Source organism: Mercenaria mercenaria, chromosome 10 (assembly GCF_021730395.1).
Source record: "Mercenaria mercenaria strain notata chromosome 10, MADL_Memer_1, whole genome shotgun sequence".
NCBI classification, from domain to species: domain Eukaryota; kingdom Metazoa; phylum Mollusca; class Bivalvia; order Venerida; family Veneridae; genus Mercenaria; species Mercenaria mercenaria.
Genome location: NC_069370.1, coordinates 77505897 through 77523552, shown reverse-complemented (window position 1 = coordinate 77523552; position 17656 = coordinate 77505897). Strand labels below are relative to the sequence as shown.

The following is a 17656-nucleotide window of genomic DNA, read 5'->3' as shown; positions in this document are numbered from 1 at the left end:
AGTGGATTTTCATGACGATTCAAGCTTGTGTAAATATAATTTCCATTTTAGATTTGATGTCAAATTGCAAGACGAATGGGTTGTGTACAGTAATGTTACGTACATGGCAAAATTGATGTCTGCCACGCTGAAAACTTTTTCCGGGGTACAGTACTACTTGACAGTATTAGAAGGAGAAACTATGGAAATCGTGTTCAGATCGTATAAAGGTTTCATTCAGGTACCAACTGCTGTATACTTTATCAGTTATCAAATTTCTAACTGCATGGATTGTTTGGTTTATTTTCAACATCTGAATATAACAGTCAAACAGACCCGCCTACGCTAAAATGTAATTCGCCTCCCGATAAAAATACAGTTCCTGATTTGTATTTGAAATATCCTGAAATCCAGGAAAAATAATATAATTTTGTTGATAAATTTTGATCTTTACAGCCAGAAAAAATAGTTTTAGTTGTAATTTAATGTTCATTTAAATTGTTTTTCTTATGTTCAATTGTGAAAGTTGTTTTTTTTTTTTTTGAACGATTCCATTTTTTATGGATGACTTCAGATTGTGGGTGTTAACATGCAGAAAGGGCCACTTTTGATATTGTTGCACGAATGTTGTTTATACGAAATCAAATACTTTCTTCTTTCTTAGATACAGTAAATTTAGACACAATAATTATATTATTTTTGTTTTCCAACGGTGCCCCATGATTTCGTGCAAGTGCATGTATTGTTTAAAGTGTTTTTGACGGGCATAACCGTCCGTATCCAGATCTGCATAGCCGTAATGAAGTCTGCATACCCGTCCCTGACGTAACGCCTTACCGTACATCGGGTCGAATGCAGAGTCTCTAAATCATCATGAAGAACAGTTGTCATACACCGATACTGAATCCACAGCCGCCTGTTTAGTAGGACGTAAAGTGGTTTATCAATTCGCAGTTGTTCAAAATATATTTATATGAAATAATTTGTTGACTCTTTATGATAATTGTGTTTTCAGACTAAGGTAGACGATGGAGAGATGGAGCTAAAGACCACACCAAAGTTAGCTACAACGCTATCATTCTCCAGCTTGACCAAAACGTGGTTCATTCAGAACATAACGTTTAATATTGAGGTGTAAATGATACACGGTCTATAGCATTAAAGCGGACTTTACAATTTTCTTTCTTTCAAAGTGATACATTTGAATTTTGTTATGGTATGTTGAGATTGAAAATATATAAGAAATACGACATCGTCAATTCTCAATACAACGTTATTATAAAAGATAGTTTAATGTAGTTCGCTCTTTGAAGCTTGCGTGGCTTGGCTGCTCTTGATATATTATGCTGAAGGTTGATTGTGTTGAATTCTACTTTTCTGACCTATACTTTTATAAAACTGTTCATGTCACTGCTGTTATATTTTTGCTGAATCCCGTACCTGATTTTTAACATCCCTCCTACTCACGCAACTTGAATGGTAGGTACAGAAGTTTAACAGTTTTCCTCTGTTTTTACCAAACCAGATGATTTTGTACTCCCAGACCTTGGAAACAGTCCTTACCCTGACATGAAAAATATTTCAGTTTCTGAAAATGGCGTCTCTAAACTACTTAAAGGACTAAATCCCCATAAAGCAGCTGGCCCAGATGCCATAAAACCTAGAATTCTTAAAGAGTGTGCTGATGAAATAGCACCAATTTTCACTCTCATTTTCAATAAGTCATTACAGTCCGGACTCGTACCATCTGATTGGAATCAGGCAAATGTCACCCCTGTCTTTAAAAAGGGGAGAAGTTTAAACCTAGCAACTATAGGCCAGTGTCACTGACATGCATTGCATGCAAAATACTTGAACACATTGTAGTTAGTAACACCCTTGATCATCTGGATGCAAATGATATTATAGTTGACAATCAGCATGGCTTTCGAGCACGTAGATCATGTGAGACCCAACTTGTGGGCTTTGTTCATGATCTTGTCAAGTCTGTAAAGGAAGGCCAGGTTGATGTCGCTATAATGGATTTTAGTAAAGCTTTTGATGTAGTAGACCATAGAAGACTCCTCCACAAGCTTAATTTTATGGTATCAGAGGCAATGCTCATCACTGGATAAAAGCCTTTCTCAGTAATAGAACGCAGAAAGTAGTTGTTGATGGTGCTATGTCGTCTGTAGCCACAGTTGATTCTGGTGTCCCCCAGGGTTCCGTTTTAGGGCCTCTTCTATTTCTTCTCTACATAAACGACCTCCCTGCCAGTGTTCGTTCGGATGTGAGACTGTTTGCTGATGACTGTATCATCTATAGAGTAATACGCTCAGCTGTGGACTCACATACCCTTCAAGCAGATCTGGACAGACTGGCAGGGTGGGAGAGGAAGTGGAGGATGGCCTTCAACGTAGACAAATGCCACATCATGCACATTACCCCACCTAGATCTAAACCAGTCATGACTGACTACTTTCTTCACAGCCAACCCTTGTCTGAGGTCAAACAAGCTACCTATCTCGGTGTGGAACTTTCATCTAATCTCTCTTGGTCTCCACACATTAGCAAAATAACAAATAAGGCCAGTCAAAATCTTGGGTTCTTAAAACGAAATCTACATTCTGCCAAAGCTGAAACTAAAGCAGCAGCCTACAAATCAATAGTCAGACCTTCCTTGGAATACTGTGCTTCTGTTTGGGACCCTTATCAATTAAATGACAAGCAGAAATTAGAAAATGTACAAAAGAGGGCCGCTAGGTTTGTTACCAACAACTATTCAAAGTCGCCGGGTACTGTAAACACAATTACTACAGCAATTACAATGGGAGTCCTTAGAGCGCAGAGACAGAACATCCGTCTTAGCCTCTTCCATAAAATACATTATGGGCTTGTTGACATAATACCTTTACAATATATGGATCCACTATTAAGAACATCCAGACATCACCATCAACTAGCATATCATATACCACACTCATCAGTTGACTACATAAAGTACTCATTTTTCCCTAGGACAATAGTTGAATGGAACTCACTGCCGGTGCACTTAGTCAGTGCTGACTCAAACGCTGTGTTTAAGTCGGGACTGACTGTGTTACCACACATCCCCTAGACAGTACATATATGCTTTTATCTTTTAACAGTACTAACTCTCTTGTTTCTTCACCATGTACATAGTAGATTATGCAATGTATAGGCTTTAAGGGCTTGAATAGGTTTTTGCACTATTTTTTATCACATTGTCAATGTCCTCCTGGGTGGATTGAGTAGCTTGGGAGGCTTGATAATCTTTCACTTTACTAACCCCCACGCATGGCCATTATAGTCCAACAGGACTGCTTGCCATTATCAAAGATGATGATGATGATGATGAAGATGTCTGAGTCTGCATGTATAACCAAAAGCAAGACAAGTTCTATCTTCACGACGACGCACCAAATGATTATTTCAGCCGCTTAATGATTTAACCTTCTATGAATGTGTAACAAGGTGGATTATTCTGGATCTTAAGTTATTCAGAAGTTGCTTCCCTTTGACCAATTCTTAGTAGCAACCAGTCAAGCATTACAATAAGTTCCCGCTGTTATATGAATTTTAGTCACATGACCCCGCTTTTTATTCAGTTGTCCGACATGTTTTCAAGGGGACAGGTGGAATTGTTCCATTATAATATAGTTTATGTTCATGGAGGAGTTTTGGATTCTTTTGAGGTTAGGAAATGTTTTTGTTGCCTTGCAATTTATTTCTTAGACAAGTTGCAAATGAGCTGTGTTTAATTGCATTGTGTTTTTAATATTTAATTCATGTACATGCATTGTTGACATGATTGATGAATTCTAAGATGGCGGCATATTATTAACTTGTTGCAGTAATTCTAAGACATCACTGTTTCTATTCTATTGTACACCTTGTTTTGCAGTCTTATAGTAACACATGGTGGCAGTGTCAGTAACCAGCTCACTGAGAAAGTACATTTTTGGTGTGTGTGTGTCTGTGAGGTCAACAAAGAGCCCAATCCACAATTGGTATGTATTTTTATATGTAAACTATGTGATATTGTTATCTTTTTGTTATTTCATGGGTTCTACTTATTTTATGTTAATTAAATAACCATTGAGCCGGCCACTAGACAGGAAATACCAGCACCCATTTGTGCTACATTGCTTGATGATTATTATATGTATTGAAGTTGTAATGTATCATGATGAATGTATAATTATGATTATTGTATAGTTTAAATGTATGTTGTATACTTGTATGTTAATGATCTCTTTGCAAAAAGTATTGAGTGCACTTGCACTCATTTTCAGAGCTTGAGATCTGGGAGATTAGAGAGATCAGTGAGATCCAGATTACAGTACACATTCAGTTGGATTTTAAATGAGAAACTGTACAAGATTATGTATATGATCAAGCTGATTTTGATAGAACTTTACAGCAAGTGTTACTTTCTAAATATACAAGCACTGAGATCATTTAGTTTAATATGAACATTAAACCGGATAGTCGAACCCACCTCGTCTTATCTTTTCCTTTAATTTATTTAACAAAAGGGCATAAAGAAGGCCAGGTAACATCTGGCGCCCAACATGTTTTTATTAATCTCAGTGACTTTTAAGTGAAACAAAAAGTGCAGTCTTTAATCCCGGTGAACTTTAAATTTTCCGGTGAAGAAGTGTTTGACAACTTGGAACATTTTAAACTGTTTTACAATTTAAGTAAAGTGACATTTGCATTTTCGTGCATAAATTTTCCTATCGAATGAACAGTGTTAGACAATTTGGAACATTTTAAACACTTTAATAAGTAAATTTGAAGTGACGTTTGCATTTTCATGCTCGTGAAATGAAGTTTTAAGAATTTATGAACAAGTTTAAGAACTAAGGGTTCGTTTATTGATTTGGAGGATTACAAAGTAACTTGTTACTTCGTCCAAACATTATTCAGCAATTTGGAAGGAAAACAGAGTGCTTTATCGAGCAGAACTTACAATTGGTTGATAACCATAGGAACTTTCATCGTGGAGAAGATTTCCGTACCTACCATTTGGAGACTGGAGAGGCTTTTTCCTAAGACGATCATCAGGGACAGATTCGGTCAAATACGGCAATATATAAACATTGACAATAACTCAGTTATGAGATGTGACAGAGACACAGTGCTTTAAAATTTTACAAGTGAAGTTTATTACTTAGAGACACTTTTTAATTAGTGCTCATTGATAACAGTCTAGTGGCCAGATCAAGTTACAGATTCAACGGATTGTGAGTATACATTGAGTGAAATATCAAGATATTGCAGTTTATTAAGTACTAAATTATCTTATATATAGCTGTTTTCCAGCTCTTTACATAATTAAGCTTTGAACTTTCTTACAAAATAAACTGCAGTTTCTTATATTTAGTGAGATCTTGTAATTGTACAGAGTGAAAGAAAACATTCACTGTATTAGTTAATTTAACATTAATTTCCCATCCTGGTGAAGGTTCTTTTACTAAATATCTCCATATTCTAATAAGCATCTTTCTTCCATTAAATTCTCAATATTCTGCCATTTTAGAATTTAAGTTTTATATAAAAAGTGTAAAGATTTTATTACAGTCAAGAAAGTAAACATATTTACTTTCTGTTTGCAATATTACATAGCTCAGGTGTGACCTACTTCTGAATTTGTGGTTTTCACTTCAGTCCATTCATTAAGATATTCTGGTTTAAATTTCAGTGTTATAGTTGTTTTATACATTGTAACATCTGGTTTATTCAAGGTCAGATACATTTTAAGTCAATATTTTATTATTCTGAAGGATTACTGTGTGTTGTATTAATTTACACACAATCAGCTGTTTCATTGACGGCATTCCTTTACCACGTGGAGTTGAACTTGATTAGGTGACATCACAGAGCAGGTGCTTCTGTCTTCGTTTCTCATTGGCTGATAAAAATATTTTGACCATGTGACAACCACCTGACTGCTATATTTAGTAACAATTTATAAAAATAGACAATTGGGAACCAGTCTAAGGTCAGTTGTAATTATATTTAGTATCAACATATAGAAAGGGTATCTAGAAACTAGAGAACTGTACTTTAGGTAGTTTTAGTTGACAGATAGTTATAAGTAGACATTTATTGATTAAATATCATAGATAATAGTATAGATAAGAATCATTTTATTGATTTAGTTAAATAGAAAGGTACATTGTAAAATTAATTGAATAGATTATATAAATTAGATTTAGATTTGGACTTGGGCAATTTTAGGAATATTGCAGCTACTTGAAACTTGGAAAGATTGAATTAATTTTTTTCTTTTGTGCTTTGGTTTGATAAATTTATTTGACAATAAATAAAATAATAAAATTAAATAAAACAATAGTTAGCTTGACTTACACTGTTGTCTTACTTAGTTATATATTGAATTGAAAATAAATTTGTGACTCTTCACAAATTATCGGGTCGATTGGTTAGTCGATTAACAATAGTAATTCGGCAAATATACAGAAAGCCTAAAAGGCTCATCAACATTAAAGTGTTATAACACATCGGGAATTGTTTAATTTGGAAGTCTTTTAATTAATACTGGTTTATACTGTGACTGTTCACTTATAAACGTACAGTGGTTGGTGTTTGTACAAACAAACAACAACAACAACACAACAACAACAACAACAATAACGCAAAACAACAACAACTTGTTGGCATTTAGCATTAAATATTAATAGAATTGTTCATAGATTGAACTATTTTGGGAAATATTTTATGTATTAAGTGAACAATTACGGTTTAGTTACCGTTTACAGTTGGTGTTTATTGTAAATATCATAAAGTGACTACCGAAGTGATAGTATCTTAGACACAAAAGTCTAATTGGTGTATTAGAAATACTTATAAACAATATTTGAATGATTACGCATTATTCGTTTGTGATTACTTAATCACACAGCAATTATAAAAGGAATTAGAGAAAGTTGGTTAGTATTTTGGTATTAAATTATATCAAATTGTACTTAGAACATTGCGGCAGTGAGATATACTGGGGAATCAAGACTTTGTGATAGAAAGCTTAGTGAGATAATTTGTGAAAGAATACTTTGTACCTGGAGTTAGTGCGGAGTGTGATTGTTTGAATAGGTTGAAGTGAGATTTTGATTAAAAAGACGGTTTGTGATAATCAGATAATCATATATAGACACTTGAACATTGTGCATTAATAGATTATCATAATTGAAATTGTGCTGTAGGCAGAAGTGATTGATCTGTGAACTTTATCAATACAATTAGTGTATTACGTGAGTTGGTGCAAGAGTGATCTAAGTAATAAATACTTTAAAAAATAAGACACTACAATAGTGACTTAAGTATATTGTAAGAGTGTATCGCTTGTTGAACAATATATAATATTGACAACAAAATACTTTGCTTAAGCATTTGTATTTGAAACTTTTATACATTCTATTGTTGTCCAGGTTTATTGTGAATTTGAAAATAAAATCATGCCATTGAAGGATCCCAAAGAAGCTGATGAAGCCTTGGTAGGTGAGGCTGGAGCTACGGCATCAGAGACGCCAGTTAAGGAAGTTGAGACAGAGTCATTAGAATTATCGGAAGAAGATGTTAAGTTGTTAGAAGCATTTCACGAGTTGAAATTGCATCCAGAACTTGGAGGGGCAACAGACTTGGTGAAATTTTTAGAACGTTTTAATAAACGTGAGGAGGAGAAAGAGGCAGAAAAGACGAAAGAGACCGTTACCAAACCTGTCATTAAATTAGAAACTTTGTCATTAGATACAGAAGTGAAGTCTGTAGATAAATTGAAATCATCAATGGGTGCAAAACCCAAAATGAAATCAGGAGGGTTGGTAACAGGTCATGCTGTTGATGGTACTTCACCAGACAGCTCAGTGTCCAGTACACCCATTAGGTATGGAGGGTCATACCATTTTCCAAAATTGTCCAATTTCTATGGAGAGGACAATAAAGGCGACGTTACTTACGAAGCCTTCAAATATGAGATACAGTCTTTGTTAAGTGAAAAGGTTTTCACTGAAGCTCAGATAATGCTAGGCGTTAGAAGAGCATTAAGGGGTACTGCAAGCGACATAGTAAGACGACTCGGAACAGGCATTAGTATCCGAGATATATTGAAGAAACTTGATAGTACTTATGGAAACATAGAGAGTCAGGAGTCAATAATGAAGAAATTCTACTCGTGTGTCCAGGGATTGGATACCATCAATAATTACGCAGCCAAACTAGAGGACTTGTATTCAAAGGCCATAGAATTAGGTGCTATTACCAGAAGAGAGGATTTGCTCAAACAAGTTTTATATCAAGGCCTAAGGATTGAATTGAAACATATCGCACAATATAAATTTGAGACCATACCCGACTATGACAGATTCAAAATAGAGTTGAGAAAGTTAGAGGCAGAGATGAAGTCAGCAGATGGAAAGACAAAGACATGTAGTTCAGCTCAGAAGATAGAGAAGGAAGATAAAAGTGAAATGACGGAACTGAGATCAATGCTCAAGCAACTAAATGAGAAAGTAGATCAGTTACAGAAAGAAAAGGACAGCAAAGAAATGCCAAGACCACAGTACCAGTATGGAAGTAGACCATTCAGAAGAGGCCATTTCAACAGAGGAACATTTGGAGGTAGAGGTCGAAATGATTATAGACCGACACGACCAACAGCATCTTCCACATTTCAAGGTGCATGTTACCGGTGTAATAAAAGAGGACATTTGGCCAGAAATTGTCCGACGGATTACAAGGACATTAGTAAATCAGCAAACAACGACAAAACAACAAACGACAAGAAGGATTTAAAAGAGTAAGTGCTCTAGTTGATGGGTCGAACTCGGGCACAAATGAAAACAAAGATCCGAAACTATTTGGCAGCACTAATGAAGCCAATATCACTATCAATGGGCATCTCACATCTTCACTTTTAGATACTGGAAGTAGTTGTAGCTTAATCGCAGAGTCATTTTACAAGAACCATCTTACAGACATAGAATTACAACCTCTTAAAGAAATACTTCACATTGAATGCGCAGATGGATCAAAATTACCGTATTTAGGATATATACAGGCTGACATCAACATACCAAATGGACTTCCAAAATCCCAGGATCACACATGTTTATTTTTAGTTGTACCAGACACCAACTACTCTTCAAGAACTCCAGTCATTTTAGGAACAAACATTTTAGAAATATTAGTTGAGGAATGCAAGAACAACTTTGGAGAACAGTTTCTACAGAAAAGTAATCTGCATGTACCATGGTATTTATGTTTTAGGACAATAGTACTCAGAAAGAAGAAACTACAGCAAAACAAGAATAGGATTGCTATAGTACGAAGCGCTGTTCCACATAAAGTTTTGGTGAAACCAAATGAAAGCATCACCATTGATGTATACACAGATAAGGAAATAGACCATCCTGTAACAAATGCTATTCTTCAGGAGACAGAAGATGCTACTCTACCTGGATATATTGATGTAACACCAGGACTTGTCAGATATGAATATGGAAACAACATGGCCATGAAAGTAACTCTGTCTAACATTACCACCAATACAGCAACAATAGCACCAAAGGAAATCATATGTGAACTGCAACCTGTAAGTGTGACAGATGAAGTTTTACATAAGTTAGAGGAAGAAGAACTGGATAGGGAAAGGACAAGGATTGTAACAGAACTGAACTTGGATGAAAGTAACATGTTGAATGATGAACAGAAGACCAGACTTAGACAACTTTTGATGAAACACAAGGATATATTTTCTACATCGGACATGGACATAGGACAGTGCAACAGAGTAAAGCATAGGATAGATTTGATAGATCCTACACCCTTCAAACAACGACATAGAAGGATTCCACCCGCAATGATCGAAGAAGTTCGTCAACACCTGGAACAACTTTTGGCTTGTGGCATCATCAGACCATCAAAGTCACCATTTGCATCAAACATAGTGCTGGTAAGGAAGAAATCAGGAAAACTTAGACTATGCATAGACTATAGAATGTTAAATGAAAAATCAGTTCGTGATTCATACGCACTACCTAGAATAGAGGAAGTTTTCGACTGTTTACATGGGGCAAAATATTTTTCAACCATAGACATGAAGTCAGGCTACCATCAGATAGAGGTTGAAGAGGAACACAAAGAAAGAACTAGTTTTACTGTGGGACCTTTAGGTTTGTGGGAATTCAACAAGATGCCCTTCGGTTTAACAAACTCCCCGGCAACGTACCAAAGACTCATGGAGGAATGTATTGGAGATCTCAACATGAAAATCTGCGTGATTTATTTGGATGACCTTATCATTTACAGCGACACTTTCGATCAACACTTGAAAAATTTGGATCTGATTCTCACACGATTAAAAGCCTGCAACCTTAAATTAGCCTCTGAGAAGTGCCAATTCTTTAAACAACGAGTAACATTTCTGGGACATGTTGTCACAAGCGAAGGAATTGAAACAGATCCTGACAAGATCGACAAAGTACGAAACTGGCCAACACCGATGAATCCTGATGAGCTTCATTCGTTTCTATCATTTGCGAGCTATTATAGACGGTTTATTGAAGGATTCAGCAAGATAACAAGACCTCTGGCAGAACTAGTACCTCACCCAACATCTAAGAAAGGAGCAAAGAAGAAGACAGTGAAACCATGGAACTGGACAGATAGAGAACAGAAGATTTTTGAAGAATTAAAGATAACATTGTCGTCTCCACCGATACTAGCTTACCCCGACTTCACAAAACCTTTCGAGTTGCATACAGATGCGTCAACATCAGGACTTGGAGCAGTTCTCTACCAGCAGCAAGGAGACCACAAAAGAGTCATCGCTTACGCCTCAAGATCCCTTTCAAAATCAGAAAAGAACTATTCAGCGTACAAACTGGAATTTTTGGCATTGAAGTGGGCAGTAACGGAGAAATTTAGCGATTACCTGACAAGCAACCATTTCACCATCTTCACCGACAACAACCCGCTTACATACATTTTAACATCTGCGAAACTAGACGCAACAGGCCAAAGATGGGCATCAGCTCTCGGAGAGTATGACTTTGAGATACTTTACCGTCCTGGAATAAACAACGCAGATGCAGATGCAATGAGTAGATATCCTCACGAGAAGGTCTTACTTGACAATGAAGAGATGATGACAATAGACAATAGTGTTGTGAAGGCAATATGTGGTGCAATAACAGTTCCCTACATTGAGACTCTACAGAGCATGAACATCAACATAATAGATGTAACTGAAGACCCTGGTCAACCGATGGCTCAAATTGAGATGCGAGAAATAAGACGGAAGCAAAGGGAAGACCCAATAATAGACAAATGGAGAATCGCAGTTATAGACAAGACCATACCGACAAAGTGTTACAACAAGAAAGACCAGATCATGAAGAAGAATTTTGACCGACTGAAAATCAAACGAGGCATATTGTTCAGAGAAATTGAAGAAGATACCACCAAGAAGGAACAGTTGTGTATTCCTGAAGTCTACAAGGAAGAAATACTTCGCGGTTTACATACAGATGTAGGACATCCAGGAAGAGAGCGTACACTTAGACTTATACGCGAAAGATTTTTCTGGCCAGGAATGACAGCCGACATAGACATGTTCATTTCCAGTTGCGACAGATGCTTAAGGCGAAAAAGCAAAACCAATTCTAGAGCTCCACTGGTTAATGTACACACTACCTATCCATTGGAGTTAGTTTGTTTTGACTATTTGACATTGGAACAGTCAAAAGGAGGCTTTGGCAATATCTTAGTCATCACTGATCACTTTACCAAATTCGCTGTAGCCATACCAACCAGAAACCAAACAGCCAAAACTACAGCTGAAGCATTTTACAACAATTTTATCATCAACTATGGAATCCCTACAAGACTACATTCTGACCAAGGAGCAAATTTTGAATCTGAACTCATTAAAGAACTTTGTGATTTGACTAACATGAAAAAATCACACACTTCAGTTTATCACCCTCAAGGGAATTCAGGCCCTGAACGGTTTAATAGAACACTTCTGGAAATGTTAGGGACACTGGAAAATTCACAGAAAAGCAATTGGAAGAAATACATCAATTCACTAGTCTATGCGTATAACTGTACGCCTCATGAGACGACAAGAGTATCACCGTATGAGCTCATGTTTGGTAGGAAGCCAAGGTTACCAATAGACTCCATGTTTGAAAAGGCCAAAGAGGACACCAGTATCAACAAAACAGCTCAAGAATATATAGAAGACTTAAAAGAAAGAATGAACAAAACCAGACAGATAGTTGAAAAACATATGGACAAAGCCAAAGAAAAACAGAAAAAGTACTATGACATGAAAGTACGTGGAGCCAACATAGAAGTGGGAGATACAGTATTGGTTAAGATTTTATCACATGGTGAAGGGAAACATAAACTGGCTGACAAGTTTGAAGAGGACATATACACAGTGATAGAACAGCCAAGAACAGACATCCCAGTATACAGAGTCAGATCAAAAGTAGGACGTGAAAAGACGCTACACAGAAACCATTTATTCCCGGTTAACTACCAGGAAGAAGCAACGGAAGAAGTAGATGAGGTTAAAGATGGAGAAAAGAAGTCTGCAAACCAGAGTGATAAAGGGGATGCATCCGGACAGAAAGGAATAAGTGACGTCACAGATACAGATGATTCAGATGATGACTACATATTTGTACCTCAGACAAATTTAGATGGGGACGCCCATCAGTCAAACTTGGATCATGCTGATATAGAAGCAGAAGAAGAAACTGTTAAAGAAACAATAGTAATTGTTGATGATAGTGATTCAACTGATTCTAAGGCCACAGAATCAAAAGTTGATTACAAAGAAATAGAGACAGAGGAAGATACTGGAACACAGGAAGAAGTTGAGATATTGATAGAGGATGAGGACATAGGACCAGATAGGAGTGTAGCAGATACAGAAGCAGAAACCACCATTACAGAAGATGAGAGTTTATCAGTAGAGGATACTGTTGTAAAGAAAAAGGAAGATGAAGTAAAAAATCAAAGGACTGAAGAGGTTAAGGTGAAGAAAAGAAAACCAAGACAGTTACCACAACAACCACTTAGAAGGTCTGATAGACCAAGGAGATTACCTGAAAAACTCAAAGAATACCAAATGCATAGTGTCATAAACAACAGGCCATATGATCACAGATTGCAAGCACTGGAAACAGTTATTGCATCTGGTGTATTAAGTAATGTAGATATGGATACAGCAAAAAAGGTTGTTGATGCAATCTTGAAATAAATTTCAGGTGCAGATTTTAACATGTATTTTATTATGAATCTTGCAGTATATTGTCATGCTTTGATATATTTTAAGTTAACCATATTTTAATGCGAGGACGCATTTCTTTTCAGAGGAGGGAAGAAAAAGAAGAAGTTCCGCATATCATGTTCACCAAATATGCACGCAACAGATTTGTTCCAATATCATACTAAATTAAAACAGTTTTATTGTAGACTTATACTTGTCAGCTTAGTATGATTTATACTTGACAACTTAATATGAGTTGTATTCGGCAACTTATTATGTATACTTGACACTTTGTATTGTTTATAGCTAACAATTCAGTATGATTGATACTGGATTCTTCAGTATGGTATATAATAAGTACTTATTGCTAGAATACTGTAATAAGTAATTGCTAGAGCAACAGTAGAAAAGTCTTATGTTTAGAGGAAGTACTAAAGTAGACTTACTTAGACTTAACATATGAGGAAGACTTAGAGATAAGTATATTGTATTGTGTATAGTAAGACATCTGTAGTAAATGTAGGTGTAAAGTTGTTTTATCAATTTTAAACTTGTATTACATTGTTTGACTTGACAATGACGGGACGTCATTTTCCCAAAGCCGGGAAGTATGTAACAAGGTGGATTATTCTGGATCTTAAGTTATTCAGAAGTTGCTTCCCTTTGACCAATTCTTAGTAGCAACCAGTCAAGCATTACAATAAGTTCCCGCTGTTATATGAATTTTAGTCACATGACCCCGCTTTTTATTCAGTTGTCCGACATGTTTTCAAGGGGACAGGTGGAATTGTTCCATTATAATATAGTTTATGTTCATGGAGGAGTTTTGGATTCTTTTGAGGTTAGGAAATGTTTTTGTTGCCTTGCAATTTATTTCTTAGACAAGTTGCAAATGAGCTGTGTTTAATTGCATTGTGTTTTTAATATTTAATTCATGTACATGCATTGTTGACATGATTGATGAATTCTAAGATGGTGGCATATTATTAACTTGTTGCAGTAATTCTAAGACATCACTGTTTCTATTCTATTGTACACCTTGTTTTGCAGTCTTATAGTAACACATGGTGGCAGTGTCAGTAACCAGCTCACTGAGAAAGTACATTTTTGGTGTGTGTGTGTCTGTGAGGTCAACAAAGAGCCCAATCCACAATTGGTATGTATTTTTATATGTAAACTATGTGATATTGTTATCTTTTTGTTATTTCATGGGTTCTACTTATTTTATGTTAATTAAATAACCATTGAGCCGGCAACTAGACAGGAAATACCAGCACCCATTTGTGCTACATTGCTTGATGATTATTATATGTATTGAAGTTGTAATGTATCATGATGAATGTATAATTATGATTATTGTATAGTTTAAATGTATGTTGTATACTTGTATGTTAATGATCTCTTTGCAAAAAGTATTGAGTGCACTTGTACTTATTTTCAGAGCTTGAGATCTGGGAGATTAGAGAGATCAGTGAGATCCAGATTACAGTACACATTCAGTTGGATTTTAAATGAGAAAATGTACAAGATTATGTATATGATCAAGCTGATTTTGATAGAACTTTACAGCAAGTGTTACTTTCTAAATATACAAGCACTGAGATCATTTAGTTTAATATGAACATTAAACCGGATAGTCGAACCCACCTCGTCTTATCTTTTCCTTTAATTTATTTAACAAAAGGGCATAAAGAAGGCCAGGTAACAAATGACGGTCCCGACGTCACCCAAAACCGATTTTAGTTTGGGAAAGAATATTGACATTTTTTTCTGTTTCCCTATCATTATTATTCGACCTTCAATCAAAAGCGTCATATTGTCACTAGGGTGCAAAATGACGGGTATGATAGACTATTTTTAAGAGCCCGATCTGTGAAACGAATACTCATGATACTGCAACTAGTCCACAAGGTATTTGAAATTACCGATCATTATTATAAAGATGAAGTTTATGATATAGCTAAATGCAAACAATGTCACTGAAAGGGAACATAACATCAAGATGTCTGAATACAACACATAACTTTGGATGCATTTGATATGTCTCCATGTGCTTGTGAAACACTTAACTGCATTAATGATAACACCAAGACAACACAAAGACCATGATTTAATTTAATCCGCACAAAATAACAAATATAATGTACATTCAGGCAATACAGAACATTGGAGGCAACACGAGATAATAAAAACGTTCTATACTATTTGAAACCTTATTTACAGTTGCCATTGGAAACCCGTATGTGCGACTCCTCCAGAAAACTGTTTGCAATTTTCAGTTCGAGGATAGTGCAGGATACAGAGGACGCCCCAATACTAGAAGCTTCCCTAGCTCTTGAGTGTGACAGGCGTGAATCACCTATACATGGGATGCTCGTTTTCAAGTTTGAAAATGTCGAACTGTTAGCCTCCTGGAAATATCAGATTGTACAGTATCTGCTTCCATTTTATTCAATTTTATTTCAGTCATGGTCATTGTCAAATTCGGATTTCAGTGGAATAGTGCTTCTTTATCTTCTTTAGGGATCTCATCCAAGGGATTTTTCAAAAAGTGCATGAAACACTATATAGGTTATTTTTTACCAAAAAGCACATATTATACTTTTTTTCTGATGAAAAATATTACGAAGACGTCTTGAAACAGTTGACGACGGCGTAATTTTGAAGTATGTTTTTTTTTGAAATTCTGCGCAGAAAAGTCGTATACTGCCAAGGTAAATTTTATTTGAACCGTCAATATGTTATCCTTACAAGTATTGGACAGTGCCCATAACAAGAAATACGCACCGTTTACAGTGGTATATAAGTCCACCTATTCCACAGATCACCAGTAAACCTCCAATGATACTCCCAAAGAACAATGCATTGGACATTCCACTCACAACCCCGACATTTGCTGTAAACAAGTAAAAGTCCATATATAGGGGAGAAAACATAGGAAATTGAACACTTACACCAAAAAAAAAAAAAATGAAACAGTTGACCTTCAGTTATCAGTGTTAATAATTACTGTTATATAGTCAATTGGAACTAAGTCCGATAACTAAAGAACTAAGTTAAGTCCGATAACTAAAGAACAAAGTCCGATAACTGAAGAAGTAAATCCGATAACTAAAGAACTAAGTCCGATAACTAAAGAAGTGAATCCGATAACTAAAGAACTAAGTCCGATAATTAAAGAAGTAAATCCGATAACTAAAGAACTAAGTCCGATAATTAAAGAAGTAAATCCGATAATTAAAGAACTAAGTCCGATAATTAAAGAGGAAACTGAGACAGAATTAAACATCAACAATATAATAATAACGTTTGTTTGACTCAATCATGTAAGCGTTACAGGCTCTTAAAGTACGAATTATGTAAAAAAAAGTACAGTGTACGAACAAAATTAATTCATCTCGAAACAATGTCCCACTGGTTAAATCACCGCGGTTAACATCGTTAGTTCGGTATCAGATAAATTATAAACGATATTCAATAAAGCACAATTTTAATCATTAATATCGTTTATTTGAACGTTATTGTCTGCATTAATGATGCGGAGCTGGTTTTGACACAATGGTGCGGTATTTTCTTCCTGCATTCTGATATATGAAAACTATACTTACGATCGACCAGTTCATCATACCAGGCTTGGTCGCCTGTATTCGTTGTAACGTTCGGCATTATATTTATAAAAATCACAGTCTAAATAACATCAAAACTGTTTGTGATTAGTAGTCTAGCTCATATGTATCCATTGATATATTCGTTGATAACACTGGTGTCAAACTAATTCAAGAGTAGTTATTTATGCACTGTGTTCACATTTTGTACAAAACTCACTTGGTCATCTTTTATTTATTTTTTATTCCACAGAAATCCGAAAACTCCGCAAATACAACAATAAAACACTAATAACAAACGAAAATGGAATAGTGTAAAAAAAAACGAAAATCTTTGACCTCATAATCCGCTTAAAACAGTTAAATAAAAAGGCTTTGGGACTTTTGTTTAAATAATTAAAATTTAACATAATGATTAAAGGATTAAGACTTAAAAAAAAAAAAATCCCCATCGAAAGTACTTATTTTTCCAAAAATATAACTTCACTAGAAAAAAATATGTACAACCAAAGCAGTGAAGGGGTTAAGATTTAAAACATGCACGGGTTCGGGATTCGATGGTTTTATACATAGCAATGTCTTAGTTGTCTAAATTATATACATTGAAATTTCAACGAAACGAGATTCCCATACTTTAAAAATAAAGACAACCACAAAAAAGCAAACTTGTAAAAATACGTGCCGTACAGCAGACGATATTATAGTGTTTGTGTGTGTGTGTGTGTGTGGGTTTTTTTTTTTCTTTTTTTTTCTTTTTTTTTTGCGTGGG

The 17656-nt window shown here is 35.5% G+C and overlaps 2 protein-coding genes across 2 annotated transcripts; both read left to right on the top strand.

Moving 5' to 3' along the window:
* Positions 1–3488: 3488 nt before the first annotated feature.
* LOC123532108 (uncharacterized) lies at positions 3489–4479 on the top strand. Its single transcript, XM_045313464.2, has 3 exons — positions 3489–3674; positions 3884–3989; positions 4275–4479. The coding sequence occupies exons 1-3, from the start codon at positions 3643–3645 to the stop codon at positions 4452–4454; spliced, it is 318 nt and encodes a 105-aa protein (XP_045169399.1). The 5' UTR covers positions 3489–3642; the 3' UTR covers positions 4455–4479.
* Positions 4480–7457: 2978 nt separating this feature from the next.
* LOC123532109 (uncharacterized) lies at positions 7458–14928 on the top strand. The gene is made up of 4 exons (XM_053517006.1): positions 7458–8619; positions 8787–14123; positions 14333–14438; positions 14724–14928. The coding sequence occupies exons 1-2, from the start codon at positions 7458–7460 to the stop codon at positions 13271–13273; spliced, it is 5649 nt and encodes a 1882-aa protein (XP_053372981.1). The 3' UTR covers positions 13274–14123; positions 14333–14438; positions 14724–14928.
* Positions 14929–17656: the final 2728 nt, after the last annotated feature.